The sequence below is a fragment of the Malaclemys terrapin genome, chromosome 2 (assembly GCF_027887155.1).
Source record: "Malaclemys terrapin pileata isolate rMalTer1 chromosome 2, rMalTer1.hap1, whole genome shotgun sequence".
NCBI lineage: Eukaryota > Metazoa > Chordata > Testudines > Emydidae > Malaclemys > Malaclemys terrapin.
This window is the reverse complement of record NC_071506.1, coordinates 25,455,107-25,474,403: the sequence shown is the minus strand read 5'-3', so window position 1 is coordinate 25,474,403 and position 19,297 is coordinate 25,455,107. Positions and strand designations below refer to the sequence as shown.

The 19,297-nt window shown below is 41.0% G+C and overlaps 1 protein-coding gene across 1 annotated transcript in view; it reads right to left on the bottom strand.

The window, feature by feature from the left end:
• Window positions 1-304: 304 nt before the first annotated feature.
• The window catches only part of SAMD12 (sterile alpha motif domain containing 12), a 219,729-nt gene continuing 200,736 nt past the window's right edge, over window positions 305-19,297 (bottom strand). Inside the window, exon 5 of the mRNA XM_054017288.1 lies at window positions 305-2,628. Within this exon, the coding sequence (XP_053873263.1) occupies window positions 2,606-2,628 (23 nt within the window). The 3' untranslated portion in view covers window positions 305-2,605. The remainder of the gene's footprint in view (window positions 2,629-19,297) is intronic.

Here is a 19,297-nt window from a genome sequence, read left to right as displayed (position 1 = left end):
ATCATTTAAAACAAACTGTTTTAAGAGGATTAGTTCAGACATCTAAGTTCATGCCCATGTACTAGCAGACATTTAAAACTAACATTGATATAAAAACATTTTACCTAACTCATCTTTTTCTCTCACACCCATATAGTAACCATCTGTGACAATCTTAACTTTATCATTTGAATTATTCTAGAATGTATTACTATGTAGTAAACTTGAGTATAGTAAAAGAGGATCCTTAACATATAAGTATATCTCTCTTTCTCTTTTTGTTTTGTTTTAAACAAACTGATAAACTTTTTTTTTTTTTTTTTTTTTAAACAGCAATAGTAATATAAGTGACCTAGGAAAATGACTGATCTCAGTTCCCAGAATTCATTCTAAAACAGAACAATAGGAAAGGCCTATAAAATGTACTAAAACTGTTAATGAAATTCTGCAATGCACATGACCAATTTCTAAAAACAGTCAACTTGCAATTCTATGGGCAACTCTAAAAAGTGCACATTGCAAAAGTATTGCTCTAGCAACTTCGCACTTAGAGGATATTATTCTTGTGCCTTTATTGGAGTTTTTCTAACCAATCTAAATGAAAGGCCACGATTTTCAAGAGTGACTTGTGATTCTGGATGCCTGAAAGTTCTGGATGCCTAATTTGAGAAACTTTAAGGAGACCTGGTTTTCAGCATTTTCTGAAAATCAGGCTCCTTTAAGGTGTCAAGCTAAGCACCCAACAATCACTAGACACTTTTGAAAATCTTGGCCATAACTAATTATAATTGTGTTCTAAATGGATATTATACAGTAGCCAACATGCTGAGCCTGATTCTTTTTATATATATATTCGTCCAAAAAGTATATATACTGTTTACATACCAGGGATGGGTAAAAAGTTCTGACAGAAATCCACGCCAAAAATATACATTTTGGGTGCACTGGTGCTCTAACTGGTTGATCTTACAATCATTAATAGTGTATAGAATAGCTTCTAAAAGTGTACCACATGAACTCCCTCAAAAATATCCCTTTGTCTTCCTATAATCCTATTAAGATTCATCTTCCCTCCACTATTGGTATCTAAGTCTCCAACATGGAAGGTTCTCTACAGGTTTGGCAGATGGATTAAGTGTTGGCTCATTAGGCTGGAGAGAAAGATGTTTTGTGGCTACCCAAAGTGCCATCTTTGATTTAGGAACTGCAAGAACCACCAGGCTGGTCCCTTGTGATGCTGCTGACTATTTAATTTACTTCATTGTAAATAGTCTGTTTCAAATAGGCCCCAATGTGAGGGGTGGGATGAAAAGTACTTCCCGTAATTTCCCATGGATGAAAATTGTACCACAGCCAGCTGTGACACAACCCATGATGTCAGCCACTTAGAGACTGAACAACAAATAATGCTCAGTTTGAATGCAACAGTCTTGAGCCTGCTACAGAATGCCCAAAGGGTTATTAGAACCATTTACCTTAACCCCAGTTCAGACTAAAAAAAGGGTTTTGGGTAGAAAGGGGAGGAAATGTTAATGGAGGTGTCTGTCCTCTATGAGGAGCTGTACAGAGTGGAAGCATCTAGTCCACCTCTCACTCTTTACAATCTTCAAGAGGTTTTGTTTGGACTCTGCAAGTTGTAATTCACCACCCCACTCCCAAAACATAGTGATTAGCAGAAGAATCAGAATTTCTCCAGTTTCTCCTGTGTTTAATGTAGATCAAAGCCATGGGCATAATGCATCTCAGAGAAGGGATCTTTTCCTTTACAATTTAATGGGAACCTCACATTGGCACAACAGAAATGCGGACTGCTTGGTTTATTGGTGAGGGCAGGGGACAGCAGACACCATGTCCAACAGCCCATTCAACCTCCCCTACTCCTGGCTACCTTCATAACAGCTGTTCAGTAAGTCTCTATAAAATATGTCTAGTGGCATACATGCCATGAGCAAATCTATCTATGCAATCTCCCATGAATCTGTGAATATATGCAAGTATGGGCTCTATTTTAGATACAGTCTCAGTGTAGATACTGAAACATATTTTAGTATTGAAATAAAGAAAAGACCATTCCTGACAGGTATAGAATGTGCTAACTCTTCTGTGTGGAGATCACATATAGTTAAACAGAATACCATTAGACTGTATAACTAACATATACAAGACGTTTACATTTCTATTGGGGGTGTTATATTGTGAACATTTTTACTGAGGTTGGAGAACTGCTGTAAGTTTTTCCTAAAACATCATCATGCCATCTGCATATATAATAAAATAATCCAGTAGTTGCCATGCTAAAACAGGACTTCTAGTGAAGGGCACAGATAGTCCCCTAAAGGGAACTCAAAGTTATGCACAGTGATGAAAACTGGAAACAATTTTCCAGCTAATGGTCTGTCAATGACCACTTTGAACAAATTAGCACTGTATTTTATGCACCACATTTTAATTCCACAGCAAACCAGGACTTTCCAGAATGCATCATCTTGACTGAATGGTTGTATTTCAGTTAATCTTTCAATTCTCCCTGGTCACCTTCTGGCAGTGCCATTTGTTATGCTTTTCATGAAGTAAAGTTCACTTTCATATCACCTGGCAGGACAGAAGCTTTAGAGGCTGGTAGTGTTTATGGAGAAGTCTCTGTTGGGGCTGTAAAAAACAAACAAACAAACAAACAAACAGTAAATATAAGCTCACCACACGAAAGGCAATAACGTATTTTAAGAGAAATAACAAGTCAGCAATGTGCTATGCAAATGTACTCTTATTGTAAAGACAAACTACTCCTCGTAGTTCAAATTGTCAGCCAGGTACTCTAATAAGCTTTCCCCATCACCTACATGCTTATTGCTCAATCGGTTCCCTGGAAAAAGGTCATGTTAGGACCGACAACAAAGGGAGTGCGCTCTTGTACATGATTGAATCAGTTCTGCCCGGATCTAGCACCATGATACAAACCAGCATGAAACATTTTGGCGATCCAAGTCCTGCAAAGCAGGCCCTTCTGCTTGTAACATCACTGGTCGGGGGCTGCCTGCTTTACTGATCCCATTATATTCAAATCACTGGAAAAATTCCTTCAAATCCAAAGGTAGGGCCTGGATTCTCCTGTCCCATTGACACTGGCCAAGGGGAGCCAAAGCGGTCAGACACCAGCTGGGAGATAATGAAGTAGCTTTGCCTCATGCTCTTCTCACTCCCTTCTGCTCATTAGACCTTTCCCCCCTTAGGTGGCCCATGGGGCTCAATGGGTTGTGGGAGGGGCAGAGGAAAGTTGGGGTGCAGCTCCCCCTCCACTGCTGAGGGCAGGAGTGCTCCCCGTGATCTCCCTCTCCTTTGCTTCAGGGACGTTGATAACACTGCTCTGCAGCCGAAATGCTTCTGAAATAAATGTAGTCAAACTTTACTAACTCTGGGTCACTGAGAACGAAAATGATGCTTAAAATTGTTGATTGACTCTAGTTTTCAAGATATGCTATTGGGTCAGTATATACGACCCTTGACTTGGGAATGGCGGAGGATAAGTGAGTTATAAAGGGAAGGGATCTCAATTTAAACCAGAAATGACTAAAATACATCTTTGACTGGATCTATGAATAAATCTATGACTGGGTTTGGACAGTACTTGCTTTTTAGGCAAAACAATGAATGATGCAATCTGAAGCTGGTATTGCATCATACATGATATGAATTGCATCATGTTATTCCTAGAAGTCATGGATGATGCAATCATAATGAAGCTTACATCACTCTGCTGAACAAACTGCCCTATATCAGCTCTAGAAATCATACAGTGTCGTGCTCTCTTATTTGTCAGTGTTTGATTTTGCAAAGGGACACATTTCTGTTTAGCCAAAGGGAGCAGAGATGCCTCGTACTTGTGTAACAGTCCAGATAACTTCTGCTATGTTTGTGGTGAAGTGACTTTTGCATCACAAAAGCGCAGTATAACCACTATGGTTAAGAAAGCCTATCACCTTTATTTTGGCTGCAAAATTGGAGATCAGGACAAGAGGTGGGCCCCACACATATGCTGCAACACTTGTGCAACAAATCTTCGCCAGTGGTTGAACAGGAAAAGGAAATCTATGCCTTTTGCAGTGCCAATGATTTGGAGAGAGCCAACAGATCATACCAGCAATTGTTACTTCTGCATGGTGCCTCCAGTTGGGAAAACTGTGTCAAAGAAGAAAAAGTGGACTGTGCATTATCCAAACATTCCATCAGCTATACGCCCAGTACCCCACGGAGAAGGGCTGCCGGTTCCTGATGCACCAGAATCATTCTCATTTGAGTCAGAGGAGGAAGAGGAAGAGGATGAAACTTCTGGTCCTGAACCATCAATGTCACAGGACCCACATTTTCTCCCATCCTCCTCCTCTGAACCACACTTCATAACACAAGGTGAACTGATTGACCTTGTCAGGGATTTGGAACTACCCAAGTGTAAGGCAGAGCTGTTGGGCTCCAGACTACAGCAGTGGAATCTCCTGGCAGGTGATGTTAGGGTTTCCATGTTCCATGACCGTCAAAAGGATCTTGTCCCATTCTTCTTCATGGAAGGTGATCTTGTAGCCTGCAACAACATCGATGGTGTGATGGCAGCCCTCAACATCGTTCACGATCCAGATGAGTGGAGACTGTTCATTGAGTCATCGAAGACGTGTCTTAAAGCTGTTTTACTGCATAATGGCAATGTTTTGCCATCAATTCCAGCTGGTCATGCAGTCCATATGAAGGAAACCTATGACAACATGAAACAACTTTTGAGGTGCATAAACTATGACCAACATCAGTGGCAGCTTTGTGGCGATTTGAAGGTTGTTGCTCTCTTGCTTGGTCTGCAGACTGGATACACAAAGTACTGCTGTTTTCTCTGCGAATGGGATAGTCGTGCAAGAGATTCCCACTACATCAAGAAAGACTGGCCACTCCAACAGTCATTGGAGCCTGGGAGGAAAAGTGTTCAGCATCCACCACTTGTTGAATCAAGGAAGATTTTGTTACCACCCTTACACATCAAGCTGGGTCTGATGAAGAACTTTGTCAAGGCCATTGACAAAACACAAGCAGCTTTCAAGTACCTCCGTGGAAAATTTCCAAGGTTAAGTGAAGCTAAGATAAAGGAAGGTGTCTTTGTTGGTCCTCAGATTCGTCAACTTCTTCGAGATGATGCATTTGACCATGCACTGCGTGGCAAGGAAAAGACGGCCTGGAAAGCCTTCCAGTTAGTGGCAATAAATTTTCTCCGAAACAACAAGGCAGACAACTACAGGTTGTTGGTGGAAAACCTCCTCAAGGCATACAAAAGCTTTGGTTGCAACATGTCACTAAAGATACATTTTTTGCACTCTCATCTAGATTTTTTTCCACCAAACTGCGGAGCAGTGAGCGACGAGCACGGCGAGCGATTTCACCAGGACATTGCAACAATGGAGAAACGCTATCAGGGAAAATGTAGCCCATCAATGCTTGCAGACTATTGCTGGACAGTGACAAGAGATGCTCCATTTAATGAATACAAGAGACAAGCCAAGAAGCGCCGAGTAGACACTGAATAGGACTAAACTATGTACATAATAGTTTTTTGCCTTTTGTTTCATAATAAATTTTATTTATATAACCCTTTTGCTGATTTTTAAAGTGTTACATAAACAGGACAGGTGAAATATTATCATGTAAAGCAACCATAAACACATGAAAAGACCTAGGTTTACAATTTATTATTAAAACTCTACTATCTACACAATATACATAGACATAAAATGTAAAAACTTAAATATCTTAGAAACAGTAGCCAATCAGTTGTTTTAATTGTCATATTTGAATTCAGCACATCAAAATACATAATAAATAGCACATTTTATCTCTGAAGCAGACGACTTCTCAAAAATTGTAGACCAGTGTAATCAACTTGTCAATAATCAATAACCAGTTAATCAGCAGCCAGTAACTGGTAGGAATTTTAATTTTGTTTATATATTTAATGAATGGCATGCTCTCAAATTCAGATTTGGTTAATAGTAACAGACTTCAAATAAGTCAGCATTGATTGGATTTATTAATCAAACATGACAAACACAGTTACCAATGGCTATGGAAGACCTTTCCTGTAGTTTGACAGTCTATGTCCAGCCTGCCGATGTTCTGATATTAACCCCAAAGCGGTGTTTCAATTATTAATTCCGTTCTGGTATGCATGTATGTATCCATACAGAAATGGATCTGAAAGCCTGTGAACAGGGTGTGCTGCGGTGCTATGAACAACCGAGTAAGACTCCAATCCTTGATACTATTGAGTCCTACTTCTGGCAGGCAGATCATGATTCCACCCTGCCAGACCAATCAATAGCCCCTATTGGGTTCCTTGTTCAGGCGCCATTTGTTCATAGTCAATAATCAATTATCCATAATTTGTCAGGATTCAATAACCAAAAATCAATAGCAATTTTAATTGTGATTATAGGTTCAATGAATAATGCTCCCTTGAGCTGAGATTTATTTAACAATGACAGACTTTGGATAAATCCAATCAAAGATGATTTATTAATTAAACAGTTAGTAAGACATCCCATACAAAGAGAGGTATACAATTACCCACCGCTGTGGAAGACCTTACCTCAAGGCTAATGAACTTATGACAAAAGATAGAAACTTCTTTAAAAATAAATTTATTTTTTACTAGGTTTAACAATTAGCAAAATAACTAGACAAGTAAAATACAATATTTGCCTATAATACACTCATAGCTATATTAGAATGTAATAGTTTATACAACTTAAGAAAAGGCTATGATCTTATTAATATTATTTTACATTAATATTGAAGTTTCAACCTTATAGTTTTTTCTTCCTTTGGACAAAAAGTTTTGATTCACAGAAAAAAAAAAAAACATTGTAATTAAATTATTCACTGAGGCAGAAATATATGGACATATATTTATAACTGACATTTGCAAAAAAAATTTATGTTACAATAATATAATAATGGCTATGACCCCAAAATAGTGTGTACCACAAAAATTGTTTTAAGTTTTATATTATTTTCCTTTAGTTATGTTAAAAATACATTGGTTATTAGCTAAAATTCTTGCTAAAATAAAGTGCTCGGTGGCGGGGGAGGGAGCAATAGTGAAGTTTTTCACATAATTGTGAGTGCCTGTGTTTTAGTAATTAGCATTACACATGTAGAACTGTATAATGCAGTGGTGGGCAACCTGCAGCCGGGAATGGCAAACCGCAGCCACTGGGAGCTGTGGGCGGCCATGCCTGCAGACGGTCGATGTAAACAAACTGTCTCCCAGCCCACCAGTGGATTACCCTGATGGGCCACAGATTGCCCACAGCTGGTATAATGCAATTCCTATCGTGGACAATCAAACAATCCATGACACATAGTCAGCATACGAATTGGTCACCCCCCATTCCTGATCAGCCCACACCCACTACAACACCAAAGAATACCTGTGACCATCTCTGCTCCTCTAAGATATCCCGGGGGTTGGAAGGAAATGATAAACTTATGAGTAACAGGCTGGTTACCTATCTTTCCACCAGATGCATAATTAAGTGTTCAATCATCTACAAAGATGTTGCAATGCCCTGAGGTGAAACCCAGACCAACTAGTGTTTTAACTGAGAAATTACAATAATATATTTCCACCCTTGATGTACATATTAGTCCTTTAACTTTGAGCCTAAAAGTTCTTGTAAGAGCGAGAAGGATTCATGTCATACAAATGGGTAACAGCATGAGAAAAACCAAGGAAACACTCAATCAGTTGCTGCACGATGGAGATGTAGCCATCCTATTCACACAAAACTGGACAGAGGTGAGCTTTAAGAGTCTGATTGTGATAGGTGAACCTGAGTGACACTGTATTGTTTTGTCACTTAAGATGTTTGGTTGAGCAGCAAAAAGGCCAAAAATAAATGTTGTGCATGCTATTTTTTCTATGCCTTATACAAATACTTGTATAATAATAAGGATCTGCATACAAAGTGACACAACAGCTGTTTAAGGTAATTATTGTTTACAGTTTTAAGCTGTGTGCATATTTAAGAAGGCTGTTACTATGAAAGAAGGTGGGGCATCTGTTGACACCTAATGGGCCGAGAAAGCTGTTAAGGCTTTCCTGGGAGCAATGCTAAACAACAGCTACTAAAGTTAGACATTGTAAAATGAGCAGGTCCTGATAAATTCCATCCAAGAGGTTTGAAAGAGCTGGGTGAGGATAATGCTGGATCATTAATGCTGATTTTCAATAAGTCTCGGAACATTGGGGAAGTTTCAGAAGACTGGAAAAAAGCTAATTTGTGCCAATATTTAAAGAGGGTAAACAGGATGACACAGATGATAATAGGCCAGTCAGTCTGACACCTATCCCAGGCAAGATAGTGGGACTGCTGATGTGGGACTCAATTAAAAAAGAATTAAAGGAGGATAATATATTTAATGCCAGTCAACATGGGCTTATGAAAAATAGATCCTGTCAAACTTGCTATCTTTTTTGATGAGATTACAAGTTTGGTTGCTAAAGGTACTAATGTTGATATAATATATTTAGACTTCTATAAGGCATTTGACTTAGTACTACATGACATTTTGATTAAAAAACTAGAAAGATATAAAAAATTAACATGGCACACATAAATGGATTCAAAGCTGGCTAACTGATAGGTCTCAAAATTTATTGTAAATGGGGAATCATCAAATGGTGCGTTTCTAGGGGGGTGCTGCATGGATTGGTTTTTGGCCCTATGCTATTTACAAGTTTTATTGATGACCTAGAAGAAAACATAAAATTACTGATAAAGTTTGCAGATGACACAAAAATTGGGGGAGTGGTAAATAATGAAGAGGACAGATCACTGATGCAGAGCGATCTGGATCACTTAGTAAGCTGGGTGCAAGCAAGCAATATGTGTTTTAATACAACTAAATGAAAAGGTATACATCTAGGATAAAAGAATATAAGCCATACCTACATGATGGGGGACACTGCCCTGGGAAGCAGTGACTATGAACTAGATTTGGGGATCATGGTGGCTAATCAACCGAACATAGCACTTTTGGCCACAATGTTGCACTGAGAACTAAGGTGCTTCTTGGATGCATAAATAGTGGAGTCTTGAGTAGAAGTAGAGGGGTTATTTTACCTCTGTATTTGGCACTGGTGCGACCGCTGCTAGACAATGGGTCCACTATTTAATAATGGGCTTTTCAGTCTAACAGAGGAAGGTATAACACACTCCAATGGCTGGAAATTGAAGCTAGACAAATTCAGATTGGAAATAAGGCATACATTTAAGGGTGAGAGTTAACTGTAACTTTAGCATTAACCATTGGAACAACTTACCAAGATAGTGGTGGATTCTCCATCACTGACCATTTTAAAATCAAGACTGGATGTTTTTTCCTAAAAGATCTGCTCTAGGATTTATTTTGGGGACGTTCTATGGCCTATGTTATATAAGAGATCAGGCTAGATGATCACAATGGTCCCTTCTGGCCTTGGAATCTATGAATCAGATGATGCTTTGCAGTTAAGATAAAAGATGTCTAACAAAGAATGTTATTTCAGTGTGCAGTATTAAACTATTTTACTTATCCTATTTTGAAAGCTGTTTTAAAGAGATATTTTTACACTGTATTAACCACAAAATGTATAAATGATCAAACTACTCAAAAGGGCATAAACAAGAGTTCCCTGTAACATGAATGAGGTCAGGATCAAAGGCCTGAGATGTAGAAAAGGAAAGACTGAACTACACATGGTGGTTCTGAATCTGAGACAGTTATGACCATGTGTAATGGCATGGCACCCACCTCTCACGAGTGCCCCCTTCTGGCTGGGTGTGTCTGCAGTCTTTAAAAGATTCCTGGCCCTGGTACTGGACCATATCCCCGAGGCTTCCTTCCTGGAGGCAATGGTTTTGTCCTCTTAGTCTGGTCTGGCCTCAGCTCTCCAGCTGGGCCTCCTGACAGTTCAGTCCCCTTCTGGGGGTTTACTTCTGTCCAATTGTAGGCCTACCCCCACTACTCCACGTCCCAGCCCACAGACCCTAAGAATAGCAGCCATACGCTGCTGTGTCCCTTTAGCAAAACTGCCTTCATTTCCCTGAACCACATTCCTGAAGCTCCAGCCTTCACTGATGCCTTACCCTTAGCTCAGGTCTCTTCTAAGCTCAGGCCCAGCAGCCAGCCAGCACGCACCTCTTCCTCGCTCCCCTGGTCCCTACTAGCACTGAGCTGTCCATCGTCCTGCAGTTCCCCTTGGCCAGCTAGGAGCACCATCTGCATTTCCCTAGCTCGAGCAAGGAATTGCCTGTCTCTGCTGCTCCTTTTTATAGGGCCCTCCTGGGCCCTGATTTGCTGCTCTCTGCAGCCTCTCTGATTGGCTGCGTCCCCTGCAGCCACTCTAGCCTGCTTGGAGGACCGCTCCACTGCTTCTTTCCTGGGACAAGTGTAGCAGGACCCTGAGGCCTCCTCCAGCAAGGGGCCTCTGGGCCTAGTTCACCTTGTCATTGCATGGGTAAAAACCAATTGTGGGTTTTCAAGGACTGGCATGTACCACCAGAGTCAGAAGTTGGAGCTGGAGTGGCCTATGGCAAAGATTTTAGCATGTAGCATGTAGGTTCTTCTATTGTTCTTTAATGTCTTCTCTGTAATGCTTTCAACTTAAGAATAAATGTGCTTGCTTATAAAGAGCTGTGTGGTAACTTATAACTCTGGGGCATTATGTTCTTCATAGCCTTCAAAGAGAAAGCAAAGCACAGATGCTGGCCTGTTTAGGTAGACTGCCTTGATGGGAATATCACACTATAGGCAGGGAACTGTACCACCTGGAAAAATCCCAAGCAGGAGGGAGAGAGATGTGGGTCTCTATCACAGAGAGGTGACATTTAAGGAGCCAGGAATTTGCAAATACCTGGAGGACGAAGGATGTTCTACCACTACCAGCCAGCATGGATTTACTAAGAACAAGTCATGCCAGACTAGCCTGAATTCCTTCTTTGACAAGATAGAAGACAGGGGGATTGTGGTGGATATAATATATCTGGAGTTTAGCAAGGCTTTTGATGCAGTCCCACATGACCCTCTGATAAGTAAACTGGAGAAATACAGGCTTAGCAGAGCTACCATTAAGTGGATACATAATTGGTTAAACAACTGCAAACAAAGAGCAACTATTAATGGAATGATGCTCCATTGGAAAGAGGTCTTAAGTGGGGTTCCACAGGGATCTGTTCTGAGTCTAGTGTTATTTAACATCTTTATTAATGACCTGCATGTAGAAATAGAGAGCATACTGACCATATTTGCAGGTGACACAAAGCTAGAGAGGGTTGCCAACACTTTGGAGGACAGAGCTAAAACTGGAGAACTGGGCTATAGACAAGAAAATGAAATTCAACAAAGACAAAAGTAAAGTTCTACACTTAAGAAAGAAAAACCAAATGTACAAATACAGAGTGGGGGATAACTGGCTTGGCAGAAAAACTGATGTAGAGGATCTGGGAGTTGTGGTGGATCACAATCTCACCATGAGTCAACAATGCGATGCTGTTGGGAAAAAAAAAAAGCAAATGCAATTTTAGGTTGCATTAACAGAAGCATAGCATGCAAGTCACGGGAAGAGATAATACTGCTCTACTGTGTCCAATTTTGGTCACCAATATATAGAAAGGATGTACGGAAATTGGAAAGGATCCAAAGATGATCAAAGGGATGGAATACTAGCCATATGAGCAAAGGCGGAAGGAACTGGATATGTTTAGTTTGGAAAAAGAGGCTATTAAGGGTGGGACATGCTAGCGGTTTTCAAATACTTGAAAGGCTGCCATTAAAGAGATGGAGAAAAAGTTGTTCTCTCTTGCCAGAGAAGGCAGGACCAGAGGCAATGGGTTCAAATTACAGCATAGCAGATTTAGATTAAGCTTCAGGAAAAACTTCCTAACTGTAAGAACAGTAGGAAAATGGAATAAACTGCATAGGGAAGTTGTGGAGGCTACTTCACTAGATGTTTTCAAAAAGAATCTGGACAGCCATCTGTCTTGGATGGTTTAGACACAACAAATCTTGCATCTTGGCATAGGGTTAGACTAGATGACCCTTGCAGTCTATCTAGGGGATAGCTCAGTAGTTTGAGCACTGGCCTGCTAAACCCAGGGTTGTGAGTTCAATCCTTGAGGGGGCCACTTAGGGATCTGGGGCAAAATCAGTACTTGGTCCTGCTAGTGAAGGCAGGGGGCTGGACTTGATGACCTTCCAGGGTCCCTTCCAGCTCAATGAGATATCCCTTCTAACCCTATGGTCCTATGATTGATTCTAAGAGAAGTAGTATCATAAATTGCTGCAAGCCATTGCAATAGGATAAAAAGAGTTGTGTCAGGAATGGAAATGGTTCCAAGCTGCAATGATTTGTCCTAAGTCAGATTAAGGAGAAAGCCATGCCAGATTCTGTTTTCATAAAATCAGGGTATTACCATTCTGAGCCTGGTGCAAAGAAACTACCCCAGGCAACAGTTATTAATGAACAGAATCTCTGCATCTTGTCTCCTCTAGGTAAACACGGATGTTGCCACATATCCTTCTTACCAAACAGTCTACTGATTGGCAGAATCAACACTGGCAGAGATCAAAGGTTGTACCCAACTGCTCACTACTGGACTGTAGCCAGCACAGACTGAACTGAGAGCGAAATGCTGCGGTGCACTCTGTCCATATCCCAGCAATCCCTCCCTTCTTCCGAATAGCAATGTACTGAACACTATGCCTTTCCAGGAAGCTAAAAAACACATAGAAAGTAAAGCCCTGGGGCTGCACAAAGACAACCATCTGCCTCACTGCCAGTGTAACAGTCTAGCAGCCTTTATTAAAATGATGTTAAGCAGTGACACATTAATCAGTGGGCTGAGTAGAGCAATAGCAACCATGCGACGCAGTAAACAAGCAACATCCAGTAGCGGAGAGAGAAAATGGATACACAGGCAATTTTTGGTAACATTGCCATTTTAATTTTGATTCCTACTGGTCATGTGTCTTGCTCTGGTTCACTGGATATTCCCCTGATCACTGGGACACGCGGTCTCATACATTCCTGAGGATTTGGTTTTTTTTATACCATTTGCCAAATTCAGTATCGAGGCAAATGACTGAGGATAAAAAGGGCAGATAATTTTTAAATACATTTGTTTGCCAGCTGGGACGCAATATTTTAGTCTTGGTCCAGGACAACAGAAAAGGTTAATCTATCACCTGGAAATATAGTGGTCTCACATGCAATATTGTCAAACCTGAACATTCAAAATTCATAAGTCAAGTCCCTCAAAATCATGATACTAAGTTAGAAATCATGAGATTAAAAAACAATTTTGAGTTCTTTTTGCTGTCTGGTTTTAGAGTCTTTAGGATACATGCAGGTCATGTTTTCAAGTTTTTCTCTACAACCAAGAAACTAAAACTTACTGTTTAAAATATGAAAGTTGACATTCTCACTATCACAGAACTCCAGAGCTGGGGCTTTAAGAAAAATCATCATATCTTGTGAAAACTGACAATCCTATAAATGTCCAGGGTTTTTTGTTTTGTTTGGTGTGTGTATGTCAGCTTTGGAGCATTTGCTCTTCTAGGAGAGTCCACTTTAAGACATCAAGAAATAATTTTAATGTCTGATGATACGTTAATCAGAAATTTGCAAGTAAACAAACTTTCTTGCCTAAGATCCCATGGTAGAGAATGCTGCACGCATTATCCATAAAATCAACAGAATAAGATCTTAACTTTTGTCCGATTTTGTCTCATAGTTGGTCAAATGTGCAGTCAAAGTCTTGTATGTGTACATCACAATCATAGTGCAACCACAACGTGACAATGCTTTGCAGACACTGAAAGAGGCTAAAAAGGGATTGCATGGTATGAGCATATTCTGATTTCAGAGACAATTAAATTTTATCCACTGATGCTTCCCCTGAAGATTTGGGAATGGTCATCTCATCCATAGGTCCTTGTATTCTACGACAGAGTAAGCAAACCTCTAAGTCCATGCACAGTCTAATTATCCAGTACACAGACAAACTTCTTCCACTCACATAGGAAATTTGTGATTAATCCAACCATAGCAAATATATACTAGGTAAAATTTTGAAACCTGGATGCTTAAAGTTCCTAAATCCATTTCAGGCTGCTAAATGAGTGTGGGAAGCAAAAGTTGCTCATCACCTGTGAAAAATCAAATCACTTTAAATTAAAACCCAATTATTGATCTATGAGCCCAATCTGAGGCATCCAGGTTTGAAAATATTGGCCATTACTTTCAGACAGATGATAAATATCCAACAGTTAGGACTCATCATCTTTTTCACCTACTTTCTGACTAACTCACAACTAGCTTCTTGTTTGTCGTGCTGGACTCTATAACTCGTACCATGTAATTTTGAGATTAAGCATTTCTGGGGCAATGAATTTCATGGCAGATGCTCTCAGTTGGTAGCCTTTTGTAAAGCCAACTACTAGTCAGAGGTTAGTACAGCTGCTGTATGGAACACAGTTGGCTCACGCAGAAGGGATTGAAAATGTAGTAGCCCAAAATGGATTCTAGTCAGCTATTCAATGTCCTCAAGTAATTAAAACAGCCAGAGCCTGCTGATGAGTGACTCAAAATCCCCAAAAAAGGTGTTCACACCTCAACTGCTAGCAGAGCACCTCACCCTCCCTGATTGAACTAACCTCGTTATCTCCATACTGATTTATACCTGCCTCTGGAGATTTCCATTACTTGCATCTGAAGAAGTGAGGTTCTTACCCACGAAAGCTTATGCTCCCAATACTTCTGTTAGTCTTAAAGGTGCCACAGGACTCAAAATCCCAGCATCCCAGAGAAACTTTCAGCAATTTTACAAAGAAAATCAGATGAAGAGACACCTGGATCCTTTGTACAGATGTTTTATTCAGCAATTTTGTCTCCATTCCCTTTCCCCAAAAGCCAGGATTTGCCATGGACAAGTCTCTAATGTGTCCAAGTTCAGATTCAATCCAAACATTTCTCCACACAAAAATTAAGCTGGAAATCTGACAAGAACAACCTCTCTCATAAGACTTCTGGCACTGTCTTCCTTATCCTGACTGTAACTTGGAAACAGCCAAATCTTAAAGGTTTGGTTTAAAAATGGGCAAAGATTTAGGAGGAGATACTTATCTAGAAGGGTTTGCCCATTCCTAGAGAGGATGCTTAATACCCTCAGCTAAAGTTACAAAAGCACCAAGAATGACACAATATTGTGATCAACAGAAAATAATACGTACTGGGAGATTTCTCTGAACTGACAGACATATAAAACAAGTTAACATAAAACTGTGCATGTGACCACTTCTTTAGCATTTATAATTTCCTTTAAAGAATTCATCTGGAGTAATACAAACTTGTCCAGGAATCTGAATGCTGAACTGGCTGCTGTCCACCAATCTCACCATACAGTGTACCAGACAATGGGGAACGGAAAGGTTTAATCGGATTTGAGGATAATGAGCCTGATTGGTTCAGAGGATGTTGTCTGAAACTGAAAGTGCCTGTAAGATTGCAGAGCTTACACCTTATCTTGTGTTTACTCAGTGTTTGTGCCTAAAAGTCTGCCTTGATCTCACAAGACCTTGTGGGGTGCTCAGTGGAAAGTGAAAGGTTGTTGCCCTCTGCGCTCAGGGTATATCTGTATTGCAGTCATGGGTTGTGATTGCAGCTTGAGTAGATATACTTGAGATAGCTTTGATCTAGCTAACTTGAGTCCCAGAGCAGTGAAGCTGTTGCAGTGCATGCTTCAGCATGGGCTGTACAAGCCCACCTGGAATCCTGAGTTATTACTCTACTCGCAGGGCTAGCCTGTGCTAAAGCACACACTGCCGCAGCTTCCCTGCTCCAGGACCTGAGCTAGCTAGATTAAAGCTAGGTGGAGCATGTCGGCTCCAGCTGCAATCATACCCCATGATTGCAGTATAGATAGGGTTGACAGAATTAGATTTTTATTGTTTTATAATTCTGAGACGGTTACAGGATGGCTGGCCCCTGTAAATGACACAGGTCTAGCGTCCCTGTGACAGAACAGGTGCTTCCAGTTTGGCTAATTAAGAGGGCATGGTGGCATGTGGGGGCTATAAAGGATCGTTTCATCACAAATCCATACGGGATGTGTGCAATCCTTAAATGATCTATGGGTTTTATTTCCCCTGCTGGCCCAGACAAAGACTTTCCCACCTCTCAGAGTTGCGGGAGCCAGAGCAGGGGAGCACTGACATCAGCTGCAGCTGTGAGGGCTCAGCACTTCTGCAAATCAGACTCCAGGGTCTCAAGTCAGGCACCGAGAAAATGAGGCACACACAAAATCAGAGGTGCTGAAACAATTTGTATAGTGGGGGTGCTGAGAGCCATTGAGCCCACCTGTAAATCCTATATATGATGGAGATGCCTTCCAGACATGGGGTGTGGCAGCACCCCCAGTTCCAGCCCCTATGGATAGAATCCAATTCTCCAAGGCACCATTCTTCAGCCTTAACCATGAGACTGTCCTTTCTCTTCCTGCAGTTCCCTGTCTCATTTACTACACACCTTCCGACTTCTGCAAGAAATGAGGCAGAGGTCCTATTGACAACAGCTTCCTTTGCTACACAACCGTGCTCCATCACTGAATGAGGAAAGAGTGCTGTGGGGGAAAAATAGTTTGTGATCATGTACTTGATGACTGTATCAGAATGCATATGCAGAAGGGGGTGGATTAAGGTTGCACGGGCAGCGGTGGTGAATTCAGCTGGAAGAACTGCTAGTTAAACGTGGGAAAGGCTGATTGACATTTTTACAACAAGCACGATTTCAGAATGTCCTTAGACCCTTATGGCTCAGAGCATCTTCGTTACAAATGGCCGATCAAGGAAGTCATTCGTGAAAACATAGCAGGTGTTAAAATGCAAAAGGAATATCTGGGGGAATTCTGATGGCGCTTGGAAGGCTCTAGAGATTCTCTTATTTTTAATAGTTCTTATTCTTTAGGAATAATTGCTGGTTCCGCCACTGAAGCACCCAGGTATGAGCTCTGACCAGCTGGGAACTCTGCTTGACTTCTGGCTCTTATTACTTTAATCTGCACATTTCTTATTATGTTAGTCTGTAAAGCTGCCAAAGGTGTTAAGCCCTTGCATTTTGGTTTGTCTCCTGCTTTAATGAATGTCCTGTTGCACATGTTCCTGTAAATACAGTAGCTTATATCTGTAATAATAACTGTTTGAGACCGTAATGGCTAGTCTATACCCAGCAGGAGGGATTGCTGTGATTAGCTGCAGTTGTCCAAACCAAATGCTACTCAGACCTGCTAACCTCCATAGAACTGGAGCACCGTTGAAGGGCGAGATAGGACCAAATGGTACCTGGTAACAGAAAAAGAATGTAACATTCAGGCTAGAAATAGGCCTGTAAGAGCTAAACAGATGGTCATCTAAACACTCATCCAGAATTCTGACCAAACAAATAGGCCCTTAGGGGAAAATGATGTCCCAGGAAGAAGAATCTTATTAATCAGTAGGATTTTTACCCTCTGAACATATCTGCATGGTACTGGAAGTTCGAGAATGTGAATACTGTGAACAGTTTTCCATCGATGTTTGTTCAGCTTTTAAAACAAACTCATTCTGAGTGCGGTCCTGCCCCCTATAGGCTCACTTCCTATGACAATTCTAGTAAGCAACTTTAATATAATAATACATGACTTGTAAATAGTGCTTGTAATCAGTAGATTTCAAAGCACTTCACAAAGGAGGTCAGTATCATTATCCTCATTGTATAGATGGAGAAACTGAGATACAGAGAGGTGAAGTGACTTGTCCCTCCAACAGGCCAGTGGCTGAGCCAGGCATAGAACCCACGTCTCCCAAGTCCCACTCCAGTATGCTATCCCCTACGCAACACTGCCTCCCAATCAGGGAACAGCAATGATACTACGTCACCTAAGTGGCCAGACAGAAGTAGCTAACCTAGCTCAAATTTTGAACATGTACTACCTGCAATGATGAGCCCTGAACAAGATACAGGCGTAGGTATTTTTATATGGAAATTATTCACTAAATGAATTCAAAAGCTGAAATAATCAGCCAATTCCTACACACAAAATAAGTAGTGAAACCTGTCAAATAAATTATTCACTCAGCACTATTGGTAGCACTGTGCATTTGGATCACTTATTGTGTCCATGCTGCCTAATGTTTTGACTGGCTATGGATTTGATATTTTGTTTTCAATTTATACTTGCAGTATACAATCAAATCAACACCACAGCCAATCAATTGACATAGGCAGATAAAAGGCAAGTAAGTAATCAAAAACAACATATTTTGTTTGCTTTTAGAGACTGTTCACAGTTTACTCAATGATACACAAAAAGGTTGGAGGTAAATTTCAGTGTTCTACCTCAAGGCAAGCCAGGCCAGTTCATCTGAATGGATCCATATACACACTTCAGCTGTTTTCAAAAATCTGGGGAGAAATTACAATGCTGTTTGTTTTTATTCCAGAGCCAGGGAAGCATTAGACCCATTAAATCATTGCTCCAAGAAAAATATAAAGAGAAAAGACAAGATTTTCAAACATCTTAAGTGAGTGAGGAATCTAAGTCCCACTGAAAGTCAATGGGACTTAGGTGCTTTTGAAAATTTTATCTGGTGAGGCTTAAGAATCTTTTCTAACATTTATCCCATACAAATGAGGACCGATTATTCAAAAGATAAATCTGTGGCTGTCGCAAATTGTAGTAACCTCTCCAGACACTTCTAAATCACACCCAGAAAAGATCTGAAATGTCTGGCATCTCCACATTCCCTATGTCTCTCTTTCCATCTAACATTTTGTCTATTTAACATAATTAACATTCATTTTAGGTAGACTAGCCACTATTATATATACACCTTTAGAATAAAACAGAACCAGACAGGTCTTTTGTTAATTAATATTCATTCAATGAATATTCACACTACACTCAGGGTGACCATATTTTCCCAAATGGTCTCCCACCCCCTCCTCCACCCCACACTGCCCACCCGTGCGTGGGCCCGACCGAGGCTCCCCTCTCCTCATCACCCACAGGGATGGCCTGAGCCTCCCCTCCCCCACCACCTGCACGCACAGCCGGCCCCAGGGCCTGCTGCCACCTGCTTGTGTGCAGGGCTGGCTCAGCCCGAGCTGCTCTCCTGAGCCCTCCCTCCCACACAGGGCTGGTGTTGCCGCTCGCCTCCCCCCCACCCCCCCCCGCATGTTCCTCTGCACCCCCCTAGGAGTCACACC